Here is a 22153-nt window from a genome sequence, read left to right as displayed (position 1 = left end):
TTCCAGTAGCAGCACGGTGACGCAGTGGGTAGCGCTGTTGCCTCACAGTAAGGTAACCTGGGTTATCTTCCTGGGTCTTCCCTACATGGAGTTTGCATGTTCTCCCCGTGTCTGTGTGAGTTTCCACTGGGTGCTCCGGTTCCTCCCGCAATCCAAAGACATGCATGTTAGGTGCATTGACAATCCTAAATTGTCCGTAGTGTGTGCTTGTTGTGTGTGTGTGTGCCCTTCAGTGGGCTGGGATTTGTTCCTGCCTTGCATCCCTGTGTTGGCTGGGATTGGCTGCAGCAGACCCCCGTGACTCTGTGTTAGGATATAGCGGGCTGGATAATGACTGACTGAGGTTCCTGTAATAAAACTAATTCTATGGAGGCTATTTAACTTGTGTTATAGCTTAAATAGTATATTTACAGTATAATATTAAACCTACTTTGTATAAATTGTATTTAGTGCCCACATGTATGAAATCATAAAGCTATACAAATGGTATTTTGATGTATGTTACAAACAATTGGTAATGGACTAGTGCTCTGTCTAAGACTCTTTTCCGCCAGGTTCTACCAATATTGACTTTGGCCCCCAGAAACCCTGAACTGGATTAAAGGCATTTGAAAATTTTATGTTATGCTATAAAATATATGTCAATAATGTGTACTTTATACCTTTTGTACTTTAAAATTTTAAATTAGTTATATTCGTTGAGTCACTTACCATGTCAATAGAGTTGGAGTGATGCTTTAAAATGGTTATTCAGTGTGTTTTTTTTTTTAAATGTTATATGACCATAGTAAAATAATTCAAAGCAAGCTCCTATTATTCATGCATACTAGCAAAACTCCTAGGACATGAAATAGCCACACTCTTCCCATTGTGCAGTGTCATATTATGATGGTGCTGCTTACAGCTCAGCTCAGTGGAACATGTAGTTAATTGTGGTAGAGACCCAGGTGCATGTGGGTTTTATTTAATGTGATAATGATGTAGGGCTGCAAGTGCCTGGCAGGTGGCAGCAGTCAGTGAACCATCACAGTGTCTCTTGGGTTGCCATATGTCATAACACATGGATTCTTGTTAGTGGCTGTTGTATGGTAATCACAACTCTGCTCTAAGTGCTTAGTACACCAGCATGATGCATTCAAATTCAGATCACTCAAATGTGCGTTTGTCCACTAACTACTAAAAATATTTATTTAAGAGCAATTGTTTTTTGTTAACTTATTGTCTCATCCATTCCGATTCCAGATTTTTGCATATATAACATAGAACAGATTTTTTTTTTTCAAGTAATTCTCCAAACGATACATGGAATATAATGCTTAGAACCAAAATGATAGTCACTCTATTCTGTGGATTTCATTTTCATTATAAGTCTGACTTTTAACATATTATCAGCTTTGTTTTTTGATGGTAAATGTACTGCTTGTAGGGTCACAACATTTACAAGCATCCAGAACCCCATGAAACCACCGCAGGCCCTGTGTCTGTAACACTTTGGAGTCGGCCCCTCTCCCACTCCCTATTGCAATTCTAACAGAGCACCCAGACACAACAGTGTCTTCTTGTTACTGTATCCAGTGTTTCAGAGGTTTGGATTTAAACACACCTTGTATTAAAAATGTAAATATTAATTGAATCACAAGAATTATCCATCCATCCATTCATCCATCATCCAACCCACTATATCCTAACTACAGGGTCTGCTGGAGCCAATCCCAGCCAACACAGGGCGCAAGGCAGGAAAAAAACTCCGGGCAGAACACCAGCCCACTGCAGATCACAAGAATTAAATTGATATATTTATTTATTATAATTGTCAAGAACTGGCAAATAAGTATTTTTATAGAGGTAAGTAAAAGATGTAGATGCATATATAATTTACTTTTCTTTTAAGGATTGATCAAAGCATTGTGAAATGAAGCACTGTTTAATACATTATAGTCTTAGTTCATCAATCAGAATTGTCAGAACAAAACTAAACTCGCAGGTGACTTAAATATCCCTCAGGTAACTGCAGCAATAAATTAATTGGACACCTGCCATTATAGAAGACAATGAAGGGCAAGGCATCAGGAGCAAAAAGGAAACCAAAAATAATTTGTTTAAAAAAATAAATAAATAATAGCCAATAGAAATGATAATCTCAAAGAAAAGGGGCGAGGTAACGCAAAAGTACTAACAACTAACATTTGAGGAAAGTTGCCATTAATTAACTTTACAACACTGCATTGGCTCACAACTTCAGCGGCACTAGGTGACAGCAGAGAAGCTACATTACAGTCTGTCATATTTCCTTAAAAGCATCAAGTTTCTAGCATTAATATCATGCCGTGTCTACCCGACTTTAATGTATGGCATTTCATGTGCCAACACAGTTAATTTCAGATTGCCGAATAACTTAGTGGCCAATAAGTGAAGGTAGCACTGCTACCTCACTTTCATCTGTTGTTTTAGACTGTAGAATTTAGACTATATGTAGCCTATTAAGAAGTGAAAATATTTAGTGAATTTATGATGTGTTAACTCTTTGAGGGCTGAATATTTTTTCCAAAAAACACAATTTTCTGAAAAGTAATGGCTTCACACAGAAATCAACATAAAACGTCTGTTGCTGCATGCTGTGGCTGCCAGTTTGCCAAGAACATGCGGCAGGCATGCTGCCAGGCTGTCTTTGCTTGGCTGGGGCAGCAGCAGCAGTCACGGTCACAGTCCACTGCAATCTGATTTCTACGTCTTAAGTGGCAGTCCTCCAAAGCAAACAGTGCCGTAGCCATGCCAGCTACATGAATACATTCAGCACCACGATTAGCTGGGGACTAGTCAGCTGAAGCTGGAACCTCACATTCGTTTTTGATTGCTTGTATCAAAATCAGAGTCCAACAAGTCATAGTCTAATTCAGAGAGAACGTCGTCCACGGAGTATGTTGCGTTATGCATCCGCTTTGATCTCTCGTCAGATGTCAGTGCCATTTTTGCCATTGTTAGCACCTTGCTGCTCATCGGAGAGTAGGAAATCTCAGTCAAAACCAAGAAAGCTAACTTTCCTTTTAGCAACGGGAGTCTAAAACATAACAGTTGGTTTTGTCACAGTTTACAGTTGATTACCATCATCAGGTCCTCCTTTTAACAAAAGTTGACATCAGCCCTGAAGGAGTTAAGCGATAAAAATGCAGCCTACTGCGGAGCAAAATACTGACGTGTTTGTCAATTCTGCTCCCACTAGCAGCCACAGAGAGTCAGCCCTGTGATGCTGATGAGGTAGGGTCAGGAGGTTGCAAAGAAAGGACAGCAAGAGTTATATGCAACATGATGTTGCAGTTATGTGATGATAGAATGGAGGTTTGCAGTTATTTTTTTAGTGTTAAAGAAAATTATACAGTATGACCAGTGTGATATATTATTATGGCTGTAGGATATGAAGACATTATTTATGGGAGGATATGCAGCAATAAATTATAGCTTTATATGCTTTATGTATTGTGTAGTGTAAAGTTAGAAATAGCCATTGTACATAGTAATACATACTTGGTAGTAATCTTACTAATTACTGAATTTATTTAATATTAAAGATAAGGTTTGTCCTGTGGAAGTGTGGATTACATCAGCTGCAGGATCCATGCCAGAGACAAGAGAATGTTGTACTTCTGGGTACATGACAGAGCGAACAACAGCTGAGGAGAATAAACAGATCCTCAGGCAGATGAAGGGAATGTAGAGAAGGCTGCAACCAGCTTTGATTACTTAATACGTCCCCAGTCCAAAGATCTCGACCTGTTTTTGTGTCCTCCAACAGTCCCTAAGACAGAGCATGTTGTTGATGCAGTAAAAGTGACTGGAAAGTGTGGCCTTAACTATCGAGAGTATAAAGCTGAAGCTACCTATACGGAGTGGTCCAGATCTAATTATGCAGATCCAGATCGTCTGGATGACTTTGATTTATGCGGGGACGATTCCAGTTCGACGCAAACATGATTCTTCATATCGTTAGTTCGCACACTTCTCAATGGTCCAGGATTTTTCTGGTGATTTTCTATGTAATAAACTTAATAAGTTATAGCGTAATGAAACTTCCATGATTAGATCCGGACATCCCTATACTCTACAAAATAATAATCTTGACCATAGTGACTCATGGCTCTACCTGAGTGCAGTTCAAAGAGTAAGAGACATCTGATTTGGGAGTTTTATGTTTCTTTTCCTTTGTTCGCAGTTACCATGATGGCCTATAATAAAAACACACATCCTACTCCTGAACCCCCCAAGTGGAGGTAAGGACTGGTTTGTGTCATGTCACTCCGTGGCTGAAAGACAGTCCCGTTCTATCCCTGCTTATGAGGAACCACGTTGGGTTTTTTTATCATATGGTTCTATTATGTGGGTAGGAGAAAAAAGTAATGTGTGTGCTTTTTAAGCTGCAAAAAATAATAATCATAAAGCATGAAACGGGTGACAGTAGCTTTGAAAATATGGCCATCCAACATTTTTATTACCTAAACTTTCTCATCAACAATGATGGAGGCAGAATCTTTCCAGGTGCTCATTATGCCATGCATTTAAACATCACTGTGAGAAATTAAGTCAACAGCAGTGAGAATAAAGATGAGTGCAGTATTTTGTTTCCTTATTATTTCTCATGTTTACATAGATTATTACATTATGTTATTCACATAAATATGATGTCACCTGCCTGGACTATTGTTTATTCATATATGCCAATTATTTCATCTGTGTAAACACTGAGATAGGAAATAGGCCTTATGCAAACATAAGTATACTGTAAATGGTCATACAAAAGATTGAATTTAAAAAGACAAAAAGATATCTCTGTAATTTAAACATGGTATAAGTCTTTTTTTAAACTCTAGGCAGTTTGCATTGAATAAGCGCAGTTCCACTTCTGTTACTAGGTGGGTTCATTCATAAAACATACACTGAGCTGATATTCCTGGAAAAAGAAAACCATTCAAATAGGCCTCACTAATGCATATCTTTTGTGAAGGCTGCTTCTTTCTGATTTGTCCAAGTCTTCAGGTACATTAGAAGCTTGCAGATTTCTGTATTCTATAGTACAGTGCTTTTTCTAATTTAGTTTCAGAAGCCTCATTTAGTATGTATTGTTATCAAAAAATACAATAGTGTGAGTATGTTACGACCATTGTGTTTTAGTTGCCTTTACATTTATTGAATTAAAATGTAACATCCACAGTTACCTAAAACGTAATGGCTAATAACAGGGCAATGAATAGCACATGCTCCATTAAAACATGGCCACATGACTAAACACATTACCATGAACTGTAAATGGAAAAATGACCTTTGAGAAAGATAATTACTGGCCCCAGGTGGTGGCATTATAAAATAATGAAATTTTATAACATACACTACTTTTTAACTGTTATAATTCTGCATTGATTGATCAAAACATTGTAAGTGAAAATATTATGTTTTATTGTATTATTATTAGTAGTATTATCAGTCCATCATATGCATATATGTCTGTGGATCACCTTATCAGCTCAGACCAGGTACGTAATACTATTCTGGGATGAGAAATGCTCTCACTACAAATCTTTCTCTTCCTTCCACAGTTCCAAGAAAATGCCCCATGAGGGCAAGTAACCCTAGCCTCGTCACTTTAAAACATCCCACCCCTTCTGGTCCAAATAATATAAAGGTGGTTGTTTCTGGGAAGGAAGCATCTCAGTCTTGACTCGAACTTACCGTAGGATGGAGCTTCACAGACAAACCCTTAGCATTTTGCTACTAAAGCCATTTTTCTTTTCTTTGTTTTCTTATTAAAAGGTAGAAGGGTTGGCACCCTAACCTAAACAGTGTTTTCCTCTAAATAGTTCCAGAAAACTGAAGTTTATTATTTTTGAAAATGCAACTTACAAAATGAAACTTCTCAAATCTGCCTATAGTTAAATTTTGTTTAGTACAATGCCAGTCAGAGTGGATTGCATCAGTGCAGTGCTACAGGGCTGAAATATTACATTCGTGCAATTCTTTTTTCAATTAACTATTATGACATCAGTTCTGAAAACCTAATTATATTTCACAAATGTGCAATATTTTTATTTAGCCAATGTAAATTACTTTAGTTGTGTGTTAGTGAATGCATCTTGTCCTGGGGGTGTCACCTAATGCTGCTTAGAATACTGGACTCATCAGGTTAAGGAAATACTGTACATTGCTTGTAGCCATGAGAAACATAGCGGGGGAAATGCTTAATTAAACAAAAGGCAAAAGGCGGTGGGTGAGAATCAAACCTGGATTTTTTTGCCTCAAAAGTATGCTAATCATCATGCTACCATTGCAACATACAGTATGTGATGTGTTTCTTTTAATAGACTGCACTGTATAATTTCTTACAACTCGTTAGTTTGAAACTGTTGCTTTGTTTCCCTGATTAGTATTTCAACACTTCACTAAATTTAAATTAACAAAATGTGATTAGGTTCAAATGTTAGTCTTAAAAGATTTGAGTCCACTGTGGGATTTAACAAAAGTGAGAAATAACTGGTGGTCACCAGGGTGTCTGAGACACCCTAAATAATCCTTTATACCCCTCCTAAAGGAAAGATAATCAAAATCGTGAGGAAAACTACATTTTCAAAACCTGTTATGGTGTTGTAAATGACTCAGTTTTCTTTACTGGGTTTTTTTTTAGAAAATATTATAACAGCCAGCAGACACCTCATTAGAGGCTGGGTGGGAGGTTAGCTTTCTGTGTGCATTTTACAAGCTGGGAAAGACTAGATGGTTCATTAGCAGCAGCCAGTCCTGAAATGAAGGGGATTACATCCTTTGACAAACCTCAGGAGAATTTGAGAAAGATGGTAGAGACTTTTATAGAAAATAAATAAAAAGGTGTTACTACTAGTGCATGGGAACTGAGCATTTAGGAGAAAGAATGGACCAATGGTCTAATTATTGAAGCAAAGTGGTTAACCAACAATTCAAAATAACCTGTTGCTAAAACCACTATGCTAAAGTAACAGGATTGCTAATTTTCCAAAGTCAGTAAACAATAATCTTTTTTTATCCACAATCTTGGATGAAGTGCACTGTGAACTTTCACTTATAAAGTGTGGCCTATGTGATGTCACCTTCAAAAACATGCCCCAGCAATTAGCCAGTGTGTCCTTGAGAATAGAGCCACAAAATGACAGTGACGCTGAAAAAGAAAAAAATGTACTATAGATTAAACAAACTATAACATGAATAAGCTGTATATTAACATTAATTAAAGTCAATGAAATGCACAAGAATAAATAGATAAAAAGCATTTGTCTCTATGGTTCAAAACTTGTAAAACATTTAGGTTCAGCAAAAAAATCTTCAAACTCTGCCCTAACGTGACAATAGGCGCTCCACATTAGTGCTTACCTTTTTCTCCGTGATTGTGGATAACATAAAACAACAGCAGTTGCTAATCACGTTATAACAGCAGGGCAGAGAAATAGCATAAGGTTGTTTTCAGCTCAATTCGTGTTTTTTCTTTTGATTTTAGCCTGCTTTACTCTCTAAATTATACACTTCTGAATTCTGTGTAACTAACTAGAGCTGCAGCGCTGATCTGTGGAAGGGTTCACCTTAATCTATAGGATGAAATATTACATATGTATGTCTATGTAGCATGAAAAGTATCTAGTCTGCACAATGTTTTCCAGAAGATGAGGATGGTATGTGTTTAGTTTGCAGATCACATATCAATTTGTGATGTAATTCCTCTAATTAGTACAAGAGTCTCCAATATGTCACTCACGAGCTAATGGTTTCTTTGTAAAAGTAGCTCTCAGGGGTAAAAAGGTTGGGGACTTCTGACTTAGGATATACATACTGTATCTTAAGTAAAAACAATATTCATTGCTAAATGTTTTATCTATTACTAGTAAAGGCACACTGCACAATAATGTGCAGTGAATGCACTTGACTTGAGCATTCATAGTTTTCAGACTCTGTCTCTGTATGTTTAGTATTCATTTGCTCAGAAGTTGAGCAGCTCTTCTTTCCTCCACTCTAGCGGCCCACTTCTTCTATCCTTTCATCGGCATCTTTTCACGTTAAAACTGATTAAGTCTTACTTGGTACGTTTTCTTTAATTTTTCACTTAAGCTGGCACTTATGTCTTCAATCTGCCTCAAGAATGATTTAAGATTTAAGAGGGGAAGTGATGGCGAAGGTGGTACTGATGAGATGGGCGCCTGTATGCATGTGCCGCATGGCCACTGTGCTGATCGCTGCTGAGAGTTGATTTTACAATAAAATAAAATAAATATAAAAAGAGGAATAACCTTGGAGGTCAATTATCACCCTGAAAGTGGATAGTAAATGTCACGTAGTACTTGTGTACCAAAGTTCAAGTCAATAGGTCAAACGGTTTGCGAGCTACAGGTAATTTAAAATCCTTGACAGACAAATGGACAACCACGGTAGCGTATTATATATAAAGATTATGATCAGCTGCTTTTTACCATTTTTTGTTTTTCTTGGGCCTTTATATAAGTTGTAGGTGTAGAAAAGCGTTTTCAAGTCAAAAGACTCTATTTCTGACCATTGTGGTTCGTTTTACCTTAGTTTTCCTAATTAGATTTTATCACTGTTTATTGATTTTTTGGTATTGAGCTTAGACTGGATTTTTTTAAAAACATTTCATCTCCTTGTTCTTTCATCAAAAAAAAAAACTATCTGTATTTACCTGCAGGTGTCAGAACATCTGTGTTCTATGTATCTATGGGACCACTAATGGGACCACCAGGTTACCACAGGGTCCGCCCACACTGGTTACAACCACTCACTCTGACACTGAGCGCCACTGCCACCCTAAGAGGTAGAGAGGGGAGTAAGGCTAAAAGATAAATGTCAAAACCTGGACTTCTGCAACTTGAAACAGAGAAATAGCGCTGGGCAAGTTCTGATGAGAGCACAGTAATTAAAGATTATGCTTTCAACCCCAAACTGCAATAAATAACTCCAGAGAAAATATACCCTCACCTGAGATGGCATGGGGCCATTGAAAAAACAGGGAAGTAAATGCTTGATTAAAGAAAACGTTACACTAAGTGTGTGGCAATCAATCCCAGGTTTCTTAGTTGTAGGCCAAGCATACTTAACCATCACACCACCAGAGTGAAGTTTCTCTGGCAACAGATAACATTGTAGTATTTCTTGCCACTTGCTCAGACCCTGATTTGCCTTCACCCTAAACAAGGCTGAAAGTTCAATAGTAAAAGCATGACTTATGTGAAGTGCCTATGCGCCAAATTTCAAGTCTGTGGCTTGAAAACAAATCTATACATAAAGAAACAGAGATTGTGCTTTATAGATACAAAGATGGAAAAACATTTTCTTATTAATTTATCCACTTCCACACTGATGCAGCCCTGCAAGGATGATAGAAAATAGTAAACAGATTTTTTTTCCTTGCCACACTTATGATAAAGATTTGAAGGCAGTGTTGATATCACTTGTATAATTTGAACATGATGTATCAAGTAGTTTTTCTGTCGTTAATTTACTGAGAGAATGATGATGGCAAGAGAGCTTTTAAGCCATTTGAATCAGCATGGTCAAGGTGAATTCAGCTATAAATAATTAGAGAGCATTACTCATTGTGATGCAGCAGACAAGTCTCCTAAAGATTTCATTTGCTGCCTGGTTTACAGATTTGCGTCAGAGGGATTTTTAAGTCATAATGACTATAGGGCTGGCCAAATGACATTAAATGAGTATTTTTTTTCTTCTTAGGAATTACAAGTTCAAGTAAACATTCATATTTTTATTCTAACGGGTTAAGCAAATATGGTTTTGTGAATTTTGCAACTAGTTACAACAGGATAAATACATAATCTAACGTTGTCAGGTCTGGCATGGTGGCATACTAGTTAGCAATGCACTCTCCCACCTACAGAGTTCAGGATTCAAAGCAGCCCAGTCACTTTTTGTATACCATTGCACGATCTCTCCAGTGTCTCAAAGACAGGTTATTTGTCAGTGCTAAACTGAAAAGTGTGGTGGGCTTGGTGAGTGAGTGTAATCTTTCATGAATGGATGATCTGATCATAGTGGGTTCTTATCTTGTTCCCCATTTTGCAAGAAAAAGCTTTTTTCCATTAGCGAGTTCAGAAAGAGGATGCATAGATGGTGTGAATTGGGAAGTGGTTGTAAGAAAAGTTGGGGTCCCAGCCTGGAAAACCCAGATTCATTTTCTGAAGGGTAGCTTCTCACTTGAAAATACATAGTTCAGGGTAGAGGGATCTTCCCTCTGTTAGTTGCAGGTTGAAATGAACACTGAATACCTGTGAGAGAGGGTGGCTTTGGGCAAGTTTGTGTTGAAGCAAAGGTGACACCAGATGACTTTCTACCCTATAAGGACAGGAACAGAATTAATGTTAGTAACTGTGTGACATCCTTTGTCCTTCTCTTGGTTGATTATTAATATAATTGTACATATTTAAGGTAATCATTTCTTTCACAGCCCTTTAAACAGAAAATTAAAAGGCACTCACCTAACCCACGTGTTTGTCAATGGTTAGGGCTGTCAAGCTATTTTTTACACATTTTCATTAATTTTGACTAAAAATGTTGAAGTTAAGTCAACATTAGTATGTTTATATGAACACTTCAGCCTTTTATCTTTCAACTCACTCTTTTTTCCGGCTGGGTGCTGCAGTACTATTGTCTTCTGAGAATCTATTTATTTGATGAGTTCCTCAAATGTATTATGACATTTAAAATTATGACTATACTTTAAACATATTGTATGAATAGCAACTTATTTTCACTTTTTATTTTTTCCAAATTAATTTTGGCCTTTTTTTATTTCAGGAGAACGAGATAGTCTACTACAATGCAAAAGACAGTTTAAATGTAAGTATCAATGTTTAATTATTGGGTTATTTTTAAGAAAGAAAATTACCCTGACTAAACACAATTCAAATAAAGTTGGTTTAAAAGGCTGACACTTCTTTCAGCAATTTTAACTTAAAGTAATCATTAGGTTCTCGAGCTTTGAATTCCCTGTAAGATGAACACTAATTATGGGATGTATTAATATGCACATTTATAGTAAAGTATTGCATTTCAAGTTTGTAGGTGGGGCTTTCTATGGTACAGATGCAAAGTCTTTATTTTTTTTTTAATCTTACATTTTGACATCTGAAATTATTGATAAATGCACACACATTTGCTTAAAATCACTTTGCAGATGGCATTTGTGAACAAAACAAATATCGCATTTATAAATTGTATTATGCAAAGTACTGTAAATTCATCCAACATGTCTTATATGCACATGTATAGGAGACTCTGATGCTATGTGTGTGTTATATACAATATGTCTATGCACTGTATGTCAATGTTTAAGTACAGCAGTGGTTCTGAACCCTGATCCTGAAGATACAAGGGGGCTTCTACCCTTATTTCTACCAAATGTCTTAATTATAAGTTCATAGAACCTGCTAATGTAACATATGATTTGGTTACATTGATATATTTTGCTGCCATTCTGCTGCATTATAAAATTCCACAAATATTTATTTTAATTTCTGTAAAAAAAAAAATGTATTATAGATTTGCATCATAATGTGAAATTTAGTCATCAATTCAAAACAAGACTAATTTGACTCCTTTTCATGAAACCCTTTTACTTTTAACAAAATTGCCACACCTGCACCATCAGTAATTTCACAGAATGGTAAGTCGTCCAAATTAATGAACAATTAATAGCAGAACATTGACTTCTGGTTGAGGTATTGTTTGGAACCAATTAACTAAAGAATTCATGTAATTAACATAATTAACTCCTGCTGAATAAATTATTTCTAGGTGCAGTACCATAGGATGTCATATGGACACCATTTTCGAAAGGTTAAGTCCAGTTAGATCTAGCATGAGTGAAACTAGCTTTAGAATGATTTAATCCTTTCCTGTTTCCTTTCATTGTATTCACTTGGTGTTTTTGTGTGCATGTAGAAAGGGAGGTGCATCAACAAGAGGTATTCACTGTTGATTTGTATCTCACTTTCTAATAGAAGTCTATTTTAATGACCAACATCATTTGTAGGATCTGCATGTGAAAATAATTTGTACTCTAGTTCTTTGCTTCCTAGTTGTTTTCCTGATTACCTATCCTTTGTGTTGGGTTTTTAGCACGTAATCACTGAATAATAATCTACTGTACATTAAAAAAAAAACATTTCTGAGTAAGAATGTTAAATTGCTTCTTGATTTTTCATTTTTCTTTTGAATACTTTTGCTTATATCCTTTCATACTGGGAAGAAAACAGAGCACTTTTATAGTGTGTAAATTACTTTTAAATTAATTTTATGAGTAAATGTTGCAATAAACAAAATTAACAACATCTTTTTAGCTAGGGAAGGCTGCAATACTGAACCCATTTATCATGTTTCAAATTGTTCATTTGTCCATTAGATTTTTAAGCAAAATATTCTCCACTTATACTGTATTAAAGAACAGTCCCACAGTCCTTTTCCTCCTATGGTTGTGAATTTGTAATAAACAAATGTTATGATTTTGTACTCCACACATCGTGGTATATAACCTAACATTGTATTTGGCTTCTTAATGGATTATGAACACTGTCTGGAAGTTGATTGTGAAGAGTCCACTAAGACTTCTAAATCCCTCTCATAAGGTCTACTTACAATTTTCACATCTCCAACTGTATAATCAAACCTAATATTTTACTTTGTGTGTGTAATACTTTACATTTACTTAAATTAAATTTCATCTGCCATTAAATTTCATCTGCCTGTGTGTTGTCCAAAACCTTCTGTAATTTTTCAACGGATTCAAGATTATCTACCAGTCCTTTCAGCTTTGTGTCATCTGACATCCTTTACGTGTTCTACATCTGTGATGACTACTGCGATTTTCCCACACTAAGGCATGCTGGGCTGCTAACATCACTTCAAGAGAGGCCTGCGGAATCAACTAGCTAATTAAAATGGCAGACTCAGTTATGGTATGCACTGTTGAACCACTGGAGGTAGTAGTTGAGGAGAGATTAAACACAAAATCGATAGCTATTATGAACAAAGCTGACTCAATAACACTGAATACCTTCAGCCAACAAACTGCTCAGCAGAGGTGTGTCAAAAATGCTAGTGGGGTCCTTCAAACCAATGACAATATATCTGTATAATGCCTTACTGGGACTGGGACTGAAATGTTTATCTTTGGAGATAGTCACAGGATTCAAGTTCAACACGCACACATTTATTTTTTCCTTTTCCCCCCGTGGGAAATGCCTTCTTCCCTTTATAGCATAGTTCATAGCAAATACACAGTTTCTTCTTTTCCCTCTTTCTCTTAATCCGCCTTCACTCTTCCCAGCAAGCTTTGTCCATCTCCGCCAGACTCTGGCTCCCCGAGAAGTGGCGGCAAGTGCTCCAGGTACTCCACAACCTTCTTCCCGCAGCACTTCCGGGTGTGGAGGAAGTACTGCAACCAAGGGCTCAGCAATCGTCCTCAGCAAGAGCCCCAGCTGTACACCACAATATATATATTGTGAAAGGCACTATATAGCGCCTGACCCGGTACAGACTACGCAGAGGCACGTATAAAAGTCACACAGGCTTTTTATTTTTCTTCACCCGTGGACGCACGTCTTCCCCGTGACCCACAGGCAATACACAGTCCCAAAAGTGCTTTGTCACAAACAACAACACCTCTTCACCTTGCACCACCACTCCTCTCAGGCAACCTTGTCCTCCTCCACCTGACTCTGGCCTGCCAGTGGTGGAGGCTGGCCCGTTTTATAGCCCACCCGGAAGTGATCCAGGTGCTTGACCACCTGGTCCCAATTGCACCTCCGGGTGGGGCTGATGACTCATCCAGCCAGGTTCTCGAGTCTCTGCAGCACCCCCTAGCGGCCACCCCAGCTACCTCCCAGGTGGTGGAGGACTCAATGTCCCATGGAGCCATGTGGGAGACTGGGGAATGAACATTGGCCACCAAGCGTCCCAGGGGAGGTATTGAGCTGCCCATGGTGGCTCCCCCGGAACATATGCAGCAGAGGCATCCTGGCCGGGCATGGGACCCAGCTGTCCATCACAATATATATATGTTTGTGTGTGTGTGTGTGTTTTCAGTTCAGTTACATTTTTAGGTTTCCTGATTCCTTGGAAGTGATATGCAAGTAAGAATGAATAATTGCTGTAGTGTACATATACAGTTTGTTTGCAATAAATGTTGTTGCTCAGTGCTTCTGCACTTGATTTACCAGCTTTAGTGCAGTCAGTCACTTGGCAGATGTAAATTCTCCTTTGTCAGTCACACCACTAAGTAGGCTATGCTATGTAGTCAACCTGGGATAGCAGATTTGTAAAGGGTTGTGCTTTGGCTTCAGTTTAAAGAATAGTGACCAATCTGCTTTTATTAACCAAAGTGTCACCTATATGTAACCTGTAGACTCTTGTTACTGTTCTTTGTGGTACTTAATAGGATTAAAAGTGGAAAGATGCATGCTTTCCCTCCTTAGTCCTGTGCTCAGCCATATAAGACCAAAATGAATTCATAATGAAATTTAACAAAGCTATGCATTAATGCCTTTACACAGTAGAAAATAACTTTTACATTGTAACTGGATTTTTGGAACTCGCCTACTATCCTACATTTATAAAATATTTAATCAAAATTAATTTTAGCATTCAGTTATAACTTTGAGGACTTCTATACCACTTCTACAATACTTACTCATCAGAAATTAAGAAATGTAGAATTTAGAAAGCCCTTTCCAAACATGTCAGTTAATGTTCAGTATGCCTAAGGAGTTCTATTTTCAAACCCTGTTAATTAAGTGTAGGGTTGCAGAAAGCCAAAGTCTGTCCCGGCAGAAAAGGAAAATTGCAGCTACAGAAATATCTGCAATCCTCACAATGATCCAGTACCTGGCTATGATTAAATGTTACGAGGTACAAATGACCTGCTATTTCCATAAGATTAAGTCTGAGGAATGCTTTAATACAATTAGAGAAGAGGTGTACTTTCAGTTTAGACTTGAGTGTTCAAACTCAAAAGCCCTCACAAGCTAATTTAATGAGAATCATCCAAATTTTAGGTTCCACCAAGTGAATGAGTGCTCTTATAAAATACTTCAGTACAGTACATTTGCACTGCTAGAAGGGTTTCTTTATTTGTCACCCAGGTTAAGTAATTCTGAGAGCTTTTCTGTATGATTTAATTTTACTAAGATCTCTGATCATCAAAACCACATACATCTGCCATGACAACAAAAATACAAATTAAGACCTTCTCTGCAGGTTTCTTTTTTTAACAATATTTGGATGTTCATTGTAAAGTTACTTTGGCAATGCTGTATCTATTACAAAAACATAAGCACTCCAAGACCAGTGTTAAGTTAATACTAGCCCATATTTTTGAGATGTACCAGTTTAAATTCTTGGGCTTCTTGCATATATTGTGGTCCTTCCATCAGAATGATTCATTAAACCTGGCAATATTTTTTATTATTCCTCCAAACAACTACAACCTCAGCTTCTTGTATTTCCTTTGGTGGGATTGGATCCCTTTTGGGTTTTTATTTCTGTGTCCCATCCTTGACAAGATACAATGAGTTGAGTGTTTTTATTTTCTGTACCTCTGTTAATACAACAGTTATATTTGAAAGCTAATTGAATACTTTAGCTTATAAGTTATTATGCCAAATTGTGTTAGCATCTGGGGCAACTTTTGTAAAATATTAATTCATATTGCATTTATTATATATTAATTTATATTTATTTATATATGTCTTAATTAACACTCAACTGAAATTCATATAAGCCCTTTATAGCTTCTGAAATGCTAAAGGGTTTATGGAAAATACATTAGAATCTCTAGAGAGGAGTATGGTGGATAAAATGATAGTAGTGTGAGCAGTTACAAAAGTATGTCAGTAATATTAAAATTGTATTTTGTCATAAAATATATGTGGCTTTTGTATTTTGTCATAAAATATATGTGGCTTTAGCACACAATTCTAAAAATTGTGTTTAAGGCACAATTATAAAATCATATTTAAATACAGTAAAACCTTGATTATCCATCTGTGGACCTGAGGCCATGACGAATACAAGAAAAGACGGATAACAGAACAGCTACTTTAAAAATGATATACCGTAGATTAGATTAGCAAATAGTAGCTGGATTTATTTACAAATAAATCTTAAAATATAGTATTAACAAAATTAACTAATTTTTATAACATCGTAATGACCAGCGTAATAATAACAAATACAATTCAGTGATACTAGAGTTTTCATGTTTTACTTGGAGTCTTCGTTCCATAAAAAACAGTGCCCTGTCTTATACTCCATTATCCAGAGCACATTTTCAAAACAATAAAAGAAAACTTTCCCTACCAATAATTATCTCCTGCCACTCATGTTCTGTCTTTTTCTATGTCACAAACACTCCTGCTTATTGTCTCTTGACTCCATACTCAAAATTTCCTTCTACCGCACTTTCCTATTTCTCCTAACTTCTCCTGTCATTCATCTCCTAAGAGGCGTGTCCTCCATTCACAGAACAGAAACCCTTCAGCCACTCCTTACACAGCATTCTGCCCTTTCTACTACCGCACAGCGCATCATAAGCTGACTGCACGTCACAATATATTAACAAAACATAATATAACAGAATTTAAAAAGAAAATTACAATCCAGAAGGACATTAACATTAATACAGAATAACATTATCGTCAGTGGTTTCTATTTTTGACATGTTTTTCAATTTTGTCGGTATCATGCTTTATCTCGTTCACTGTTGTTTCTCCTACTCCATAAATTGCATTTAGTTATAACAAGAGAAAAGCTATGAAACGCTATTAAAGTTGAAGATATGTAACTGACACTGTGATTTCAAAATGCGGCATGACACGTGGTGCTGGGGAAGAACAGTATGCGCTAGCAGAAGAGAGAGTTGTTCCAATGTCCGTAGCTTTCAGCATATCATGCATGCAGCAGCAGTAACAGGTAGATGCTGTTGGTATAATTTTTTTTTTTCGCCCTGATAGTTAATGGAGACTGACAGTTAATCGAGTGTCAGATAATTGAGGTTTTACTGTATCTGTTTCCATCAGTGCTTCCCGAATCTGCTATGCTTTTACAGTCCAAATTAGCTTCTTTTTGTAGAGTGCTCTTCCCTGAGTATAAGCTTGCGACATTGTAAATGCGTAAATCTCAGAACACTGTTAAATCGGTAATCATCAGGATATCATTAACCTTTAGAAATGCAAATTATGTGATTTCATGGTGACTCCTATGTTCAATCTGCACCACTGACAAGGTGATTGCCTCGTTCTTGTTGGCATCTAGACCATCATAATCTGAACTGATAGTATTTTAGACAAGTTATCTGTTGTGTTATAGTTTTTAAGTATGAGACAGTTAAAAAAACACGGTACCTACATAATGAACCGTAAACAATTATTAGTTGTAATGTGATTCATGAAAATTAATCACTGAATAGTACAGAAGTAAGTAAAGGCATAGGACACACAGTATTATTGTGGCAGAAATGAATAATTTTAAGTATAATAATAGGGTTGTGTAATGGTAGTTCTGCTGCCTTGAAGCAAGAAGACAACAGTTCACATCCCAGGTCCTCCCTGTGTTTGTTTTTCATGTTCTTCCAGTGTTCGGATGAGTTTTATTCAGGTGCTTCAATTTCCTTTTACAGTCCAAAGACGTACAAGTTATGTGGTTTCATTATGCTAAATTGGCTTGTGTGTGTGTGAGAGTGTGTTCAGTTTGAAATGGACTAGCACCTTGTCCATGTGTTGTTCCCAACTGAAACCCGTTGATTGCCTGGATAGACACCAGCTGCCCCACTAACTTGCTCTAGATAAGTGTGTCAAGAAGATGGATGGAACTATAATAGAAACAATTTAAAATTCCTAGAAATGGACATTATTGTCGTTTAAGACAACTGTAAATATGACAGAACCTTTTAGATTACTTATTTAAAAACAGCAGCAAAATTTTGATTTCAATCTAAATTTGCCTTAATTAATTGTGCCTTTAAATTAGTTAAAGAGAGTATTTATTGAAACATTTGTAATTTTCAGTGAAACAACCATAACATTACATTTCTGTTATACTGCATACTAGAGTAATATACAGTAAGAAAAGCATTCAGTGGAACTGTACACTCTGAAACATCACTTTATATTAGTAGCTAATAATATTTAACACAATACATGTAGGTTTTCTTCACTGAATATTGTCTCAGCAGGGTCAAAATTTATTATAATAGTTTAGTTGAAATTCAGGCCGAATAGTGTAGTAATGGATAATGGCTAATGGAAGATGTTTAAAGACATTTGAAAGAAACTGAGTGGTTACCATAGACCTTTAGTGTTCTCTGTCTGCAACTAGACACACTAATTCAACTTGTCGATAGGTTCCAGACATGAGGTTTTTCTCCCCTTCAAAATGTTTAACTAATTTTATTAATGAACCATACTAAATCAGTAAACTCTAACCAGGGTTGACAGTTTTGTTTACAAAGTTGCTAAAATCAGAAGGTCATTTGAGCTTTACATTTTAGTGTTATGAAATAAAGATTCTGATTTTAATTTATGTATATACTGTATTTACTATTTTCTACAATCTAATTATCTTTGCTTGTAACTTTTTAAGATTTTGTAAACGTAATGTGTACAGTTTTTTGAACCATTTTTTTAGATAATAGGGTCACAGGAGCCCTAAAATCCGTCTAAGCACCACATGCCATAGAGCAGGGAAGAGCCTGGACACCATGCCTCTCCATTGTATGGCACATGCCCATTCCGAGGCATACAGTGGTCAATTTAGAGTTGCCAATCCAATTGGCAAGTATCCGGAATGCTGAGTAGTGAGGCAATAGTGTTAACTACTGCAGCTCTGTGACACCTCTTTTTAAGTTAATAAATATCATATTCTGATATAATAATACAGTAACTGCAATAACAACTAATAAAAATGGTTCAAATACAGTCACTACTTTTTGTTATTTTATGTTTAAAATGGGAGACGCTATCTCAGAATCAAAAGCAAAGTTCTAATTTACCTTAGATTGCAAAAAAAAATCCATTTACAGAAATCTGTTTAGTATTTTCACAAAACTTGGCAAAAATGTTTTAATGCAATATTAAAGTATATATGCCAGGCCTGTGCTGTTTTATTTAGTTATTGTACAATACATAAAGAACTATTTTGGATGGGGCTCTGTAGTCATATACCTCTATTTGTTACGTAGGCATTGCTGTTCATCGCATCGCTGTTGTACTTGCTATGTTACTTTCGTTTGCTTGATTGAGTTCTGTTTTGTTATTTGCTTTCTTTCCCAACTAATAGGATGATGAAAAATGAAGTAGCTTGAGTTCATGTGAAGGTCACTTATCTTTTTTCTTTTACAGTTGTCATTCCGTTCAACTTTTGCTCCCTACCTTTTTTCATAGAGCAGAATATCTTCCCTTAAGCTATACCAGAATCTTTTTATTATTTGTTTTGTTCAAGGTGTTGGGAAGCTGTAAAATGTCTTACTACTTTTTACTATAGTAATCAGAAAAAAATTACTTTATGAGCAAAAATATGTTACAGAGGGAGATTCTCACATATCCATGAGACATGATGAAATCTGTTTTATGCAGTTGTTAGAGGAACCTATTGACATCAACAAACTTTTGATTACTTCCATGCTGAGAGAGCTCTGCTGGGTACTGCATAAAAATCCTTTAAATTAGTCTTTCAGGCTTTGACATTTCTCAGTCTGCTCATGTAGGGTATATCAATCAGTCAACTGTAAGAATTGTACTCCTAGCGTATGTTGCAAATACTACAAAAGTGTTTGGTTTCCAGGCATGAAAAAATGGCATAATGTTTCAGAAATGCCAAAAATTCCAGTCATTGCTCTTATGCACTTTAGAATTCAAAAAGACACAATTATTTTTTTTTCTGTAAGGCAGTTGTCATGGATGACAATTTTTCTTTTTGGACTCCATTTTTTTTGCTAATATAAACTCTTCTCAGTTGCGGCCGGTGAATGACACACTTTTGTGTCTCATTTTAGTATTATTTAGTCCATACGTACTTTCAAATCCACTGACATTTAATTATGTTAAAGGGATATATACCTCATGCAGATGGAAATAGGTGTCCATTTAATGATCAGAGATTGTAAGGTGCTCTGTTTTGAAGTATTTTCATTTATCAGCAATACAGATCCCTTTCTCCCTAACTATTAATACATTTGTTACTGTATCATTTTAGTCACAAGATATATGGGAACTCATTGTCAGTTTCAAAGATATAGCATCTATCCATTTGGCAGCTACATGGTCACAGTAATCCAGGAATATATCCTGGCAATATCAAGTGCAAGAAGCATAAACCCAAAACAGGTACTGATCAATCAAAGGGCAGAGTCACTCACACATGCCCACATTAATCAATACCAAGCCAATACAGTGTTAACAATTAATGTGATTTTCATAATATTAGGATTTCAGATGGAAGCACATAGTGCACGATATTGCAAATCTCATACAAACAGTGGCCAGGATTTTTAATGATTAAAGCTCCTAAAAGGTATGAGGATGCAGCCCTTACGTTGTTGCAATATAATTAAACCTAGCCAATGTGACATCTGAAATTACATATTGGATTTCGAAAATATTAAGCCTTTCCCAGGAAAGCATCATGTTTTGACTTTACCGCTTTACTATTTGGCTAGAGCTTCAACCTAGTGTATACAGTATGCCATCATTAGGTCCTTGAAATTGTGACACACACACAGACACACACACATATATATGTATGTAGTGAGGATCCTTTGAGCTCGGAGAATCATGCCTCATGGCAGTAGTGCTGTAACTAACACTCCTCAAAATGTAGTTCATGTGCCTCATTTGCCATGGAGTGCTGGCACCCTGCCCAGGATTTGTTTCCTGCCTTGCACCCTGTGTTGGCTGGAATTGGCTCCAGCAGACCCCCGTGACCCTGTAGTTAGGATATAGCAGGTTGGATAATGGATAGACGGATGTACCTTATTTGGGACTTCATGAGCAACTGCTCATTTGATACAAAGTCAAACCAGCAGTACCCAAGGAATCTTAAAAGAAACACAGTACCGAAGGAGTCTAGTCTTCATCTCAGGTCACTGGACAGCATTTATGTCTCTCAACCATATAACAAAACAGGGAGCACCAGGGGCCTCATGCATAACACCGAATTTGCACTATAACATGATGTAAGCACAAAAGAAGGAATAAACCTGTGTGTTCACCAACTTCCACGTTCTTCCGTTACATAAATCCCAGTCAGCGAGAAAAGTAACGCATGTGCACGCGCCTGCTGTCCCACTCCGTCTCCTCCCAGAGTTCTTTGAATGTGTAAATCAATATAAATAGACCTTAAGCCCAGCATTCTATGAAAAGGCAAAAGCATGAGGAAAAATACAACAATTTCAGCGAATACCAAGTGGAGGCAAAGAAAAACGTACTATTTGTTGGTTTAAACAATGGTATAAACAAGAAAAGGAAGTTGATTGAGTGACATAGCATGTCGGAGAAACTGAAAGCTCAAGTTCACAAAGTTGCATAGTGCCCGAAATAAAAAAGAAGTTGGCAGATATCAAAGTCGCCGTGAAAAGGGGAGTCGTTGCCCACCGTCAGAGTATCATATGAAAGCTTATTAGGGTACAGAGAAAAAAAAAATTAGGTAGACAGTGGAAAAAAAAGCATGAAATGTCAACTTTAATCTCGAAATGTCCACTTTAATCATGTAGTTAATTTTGTTATTAAAGTAGAACATCATAAACTTCATCTTAAAATCGTTTAATTTACTAGTTTTTCAAATCCCATCGTAACTAAAGTAGCACATTAAATGCTTTGTTTTGTATTTGATCTTCTATGTGCTCTATGTGTGTGAATCACTATGTGCTTCTTAAACTGGCTTTCTCTTCCTCCGACAAGACACAGAATCCATTACATTCGTAATATTACAGCTCTCTGAGTAACTAAAATACTGACATGTATATGTGATGTCTTTTTCATCATTATGTTATTAAACATGGGAACACGATGGCACAGTGATTGTGCGCGACCTTCAGTGAAATAATTTATTTCAGCAGTACTGTCTCTTTTAA

The 22153-nt window shown here is 36.6% G+C and overlaps 1 protein-coding gene across 4 annotated transcripts in view; it reads left to right on the top strand.

The window, feature by feature from the left end:
- LOC120534138 (voltage-dependent calcium channel subunit alpha-2/delta-1) overlaps positions 1-22153 on the top strand; it is a 690895-nt gene that overhangs the window by 319411 nt on the left and 349331 nt on the right. For all 4 annotated transcript variants that reach the window (XM_039761461.1, XM_039761460.1, XM_039761459.1 and 1 more), the window contains exon 5: positions 10828-10869. In XM_039761461.1, coding sequence (XP_039617395.1) covers positions 10828-10869 — 42 coding nt within the window. The remainder of the gene's footprint in view (positions 1-10827; positions 10870-22153) is intronic.

This window comes from Polypterus senegalus, chromosome 8 (genome assembly GCF_016835505.1).
Source record: "Polypterus senegalus isolate Bchr_013 chromosome 8, ASM1683550v1, whole genome shotgun sequence".
In the NCBI taxonomy this organism is placed as follows: Eukaryota; Metazoa; Chordata; class Cladistia; order Polypteriformes; family Polypteridae; genus Polypterus; species Polypterus senegalus.
This window is presented reverse-complemented; position numbering and strand designations above follow the sequence as displayed.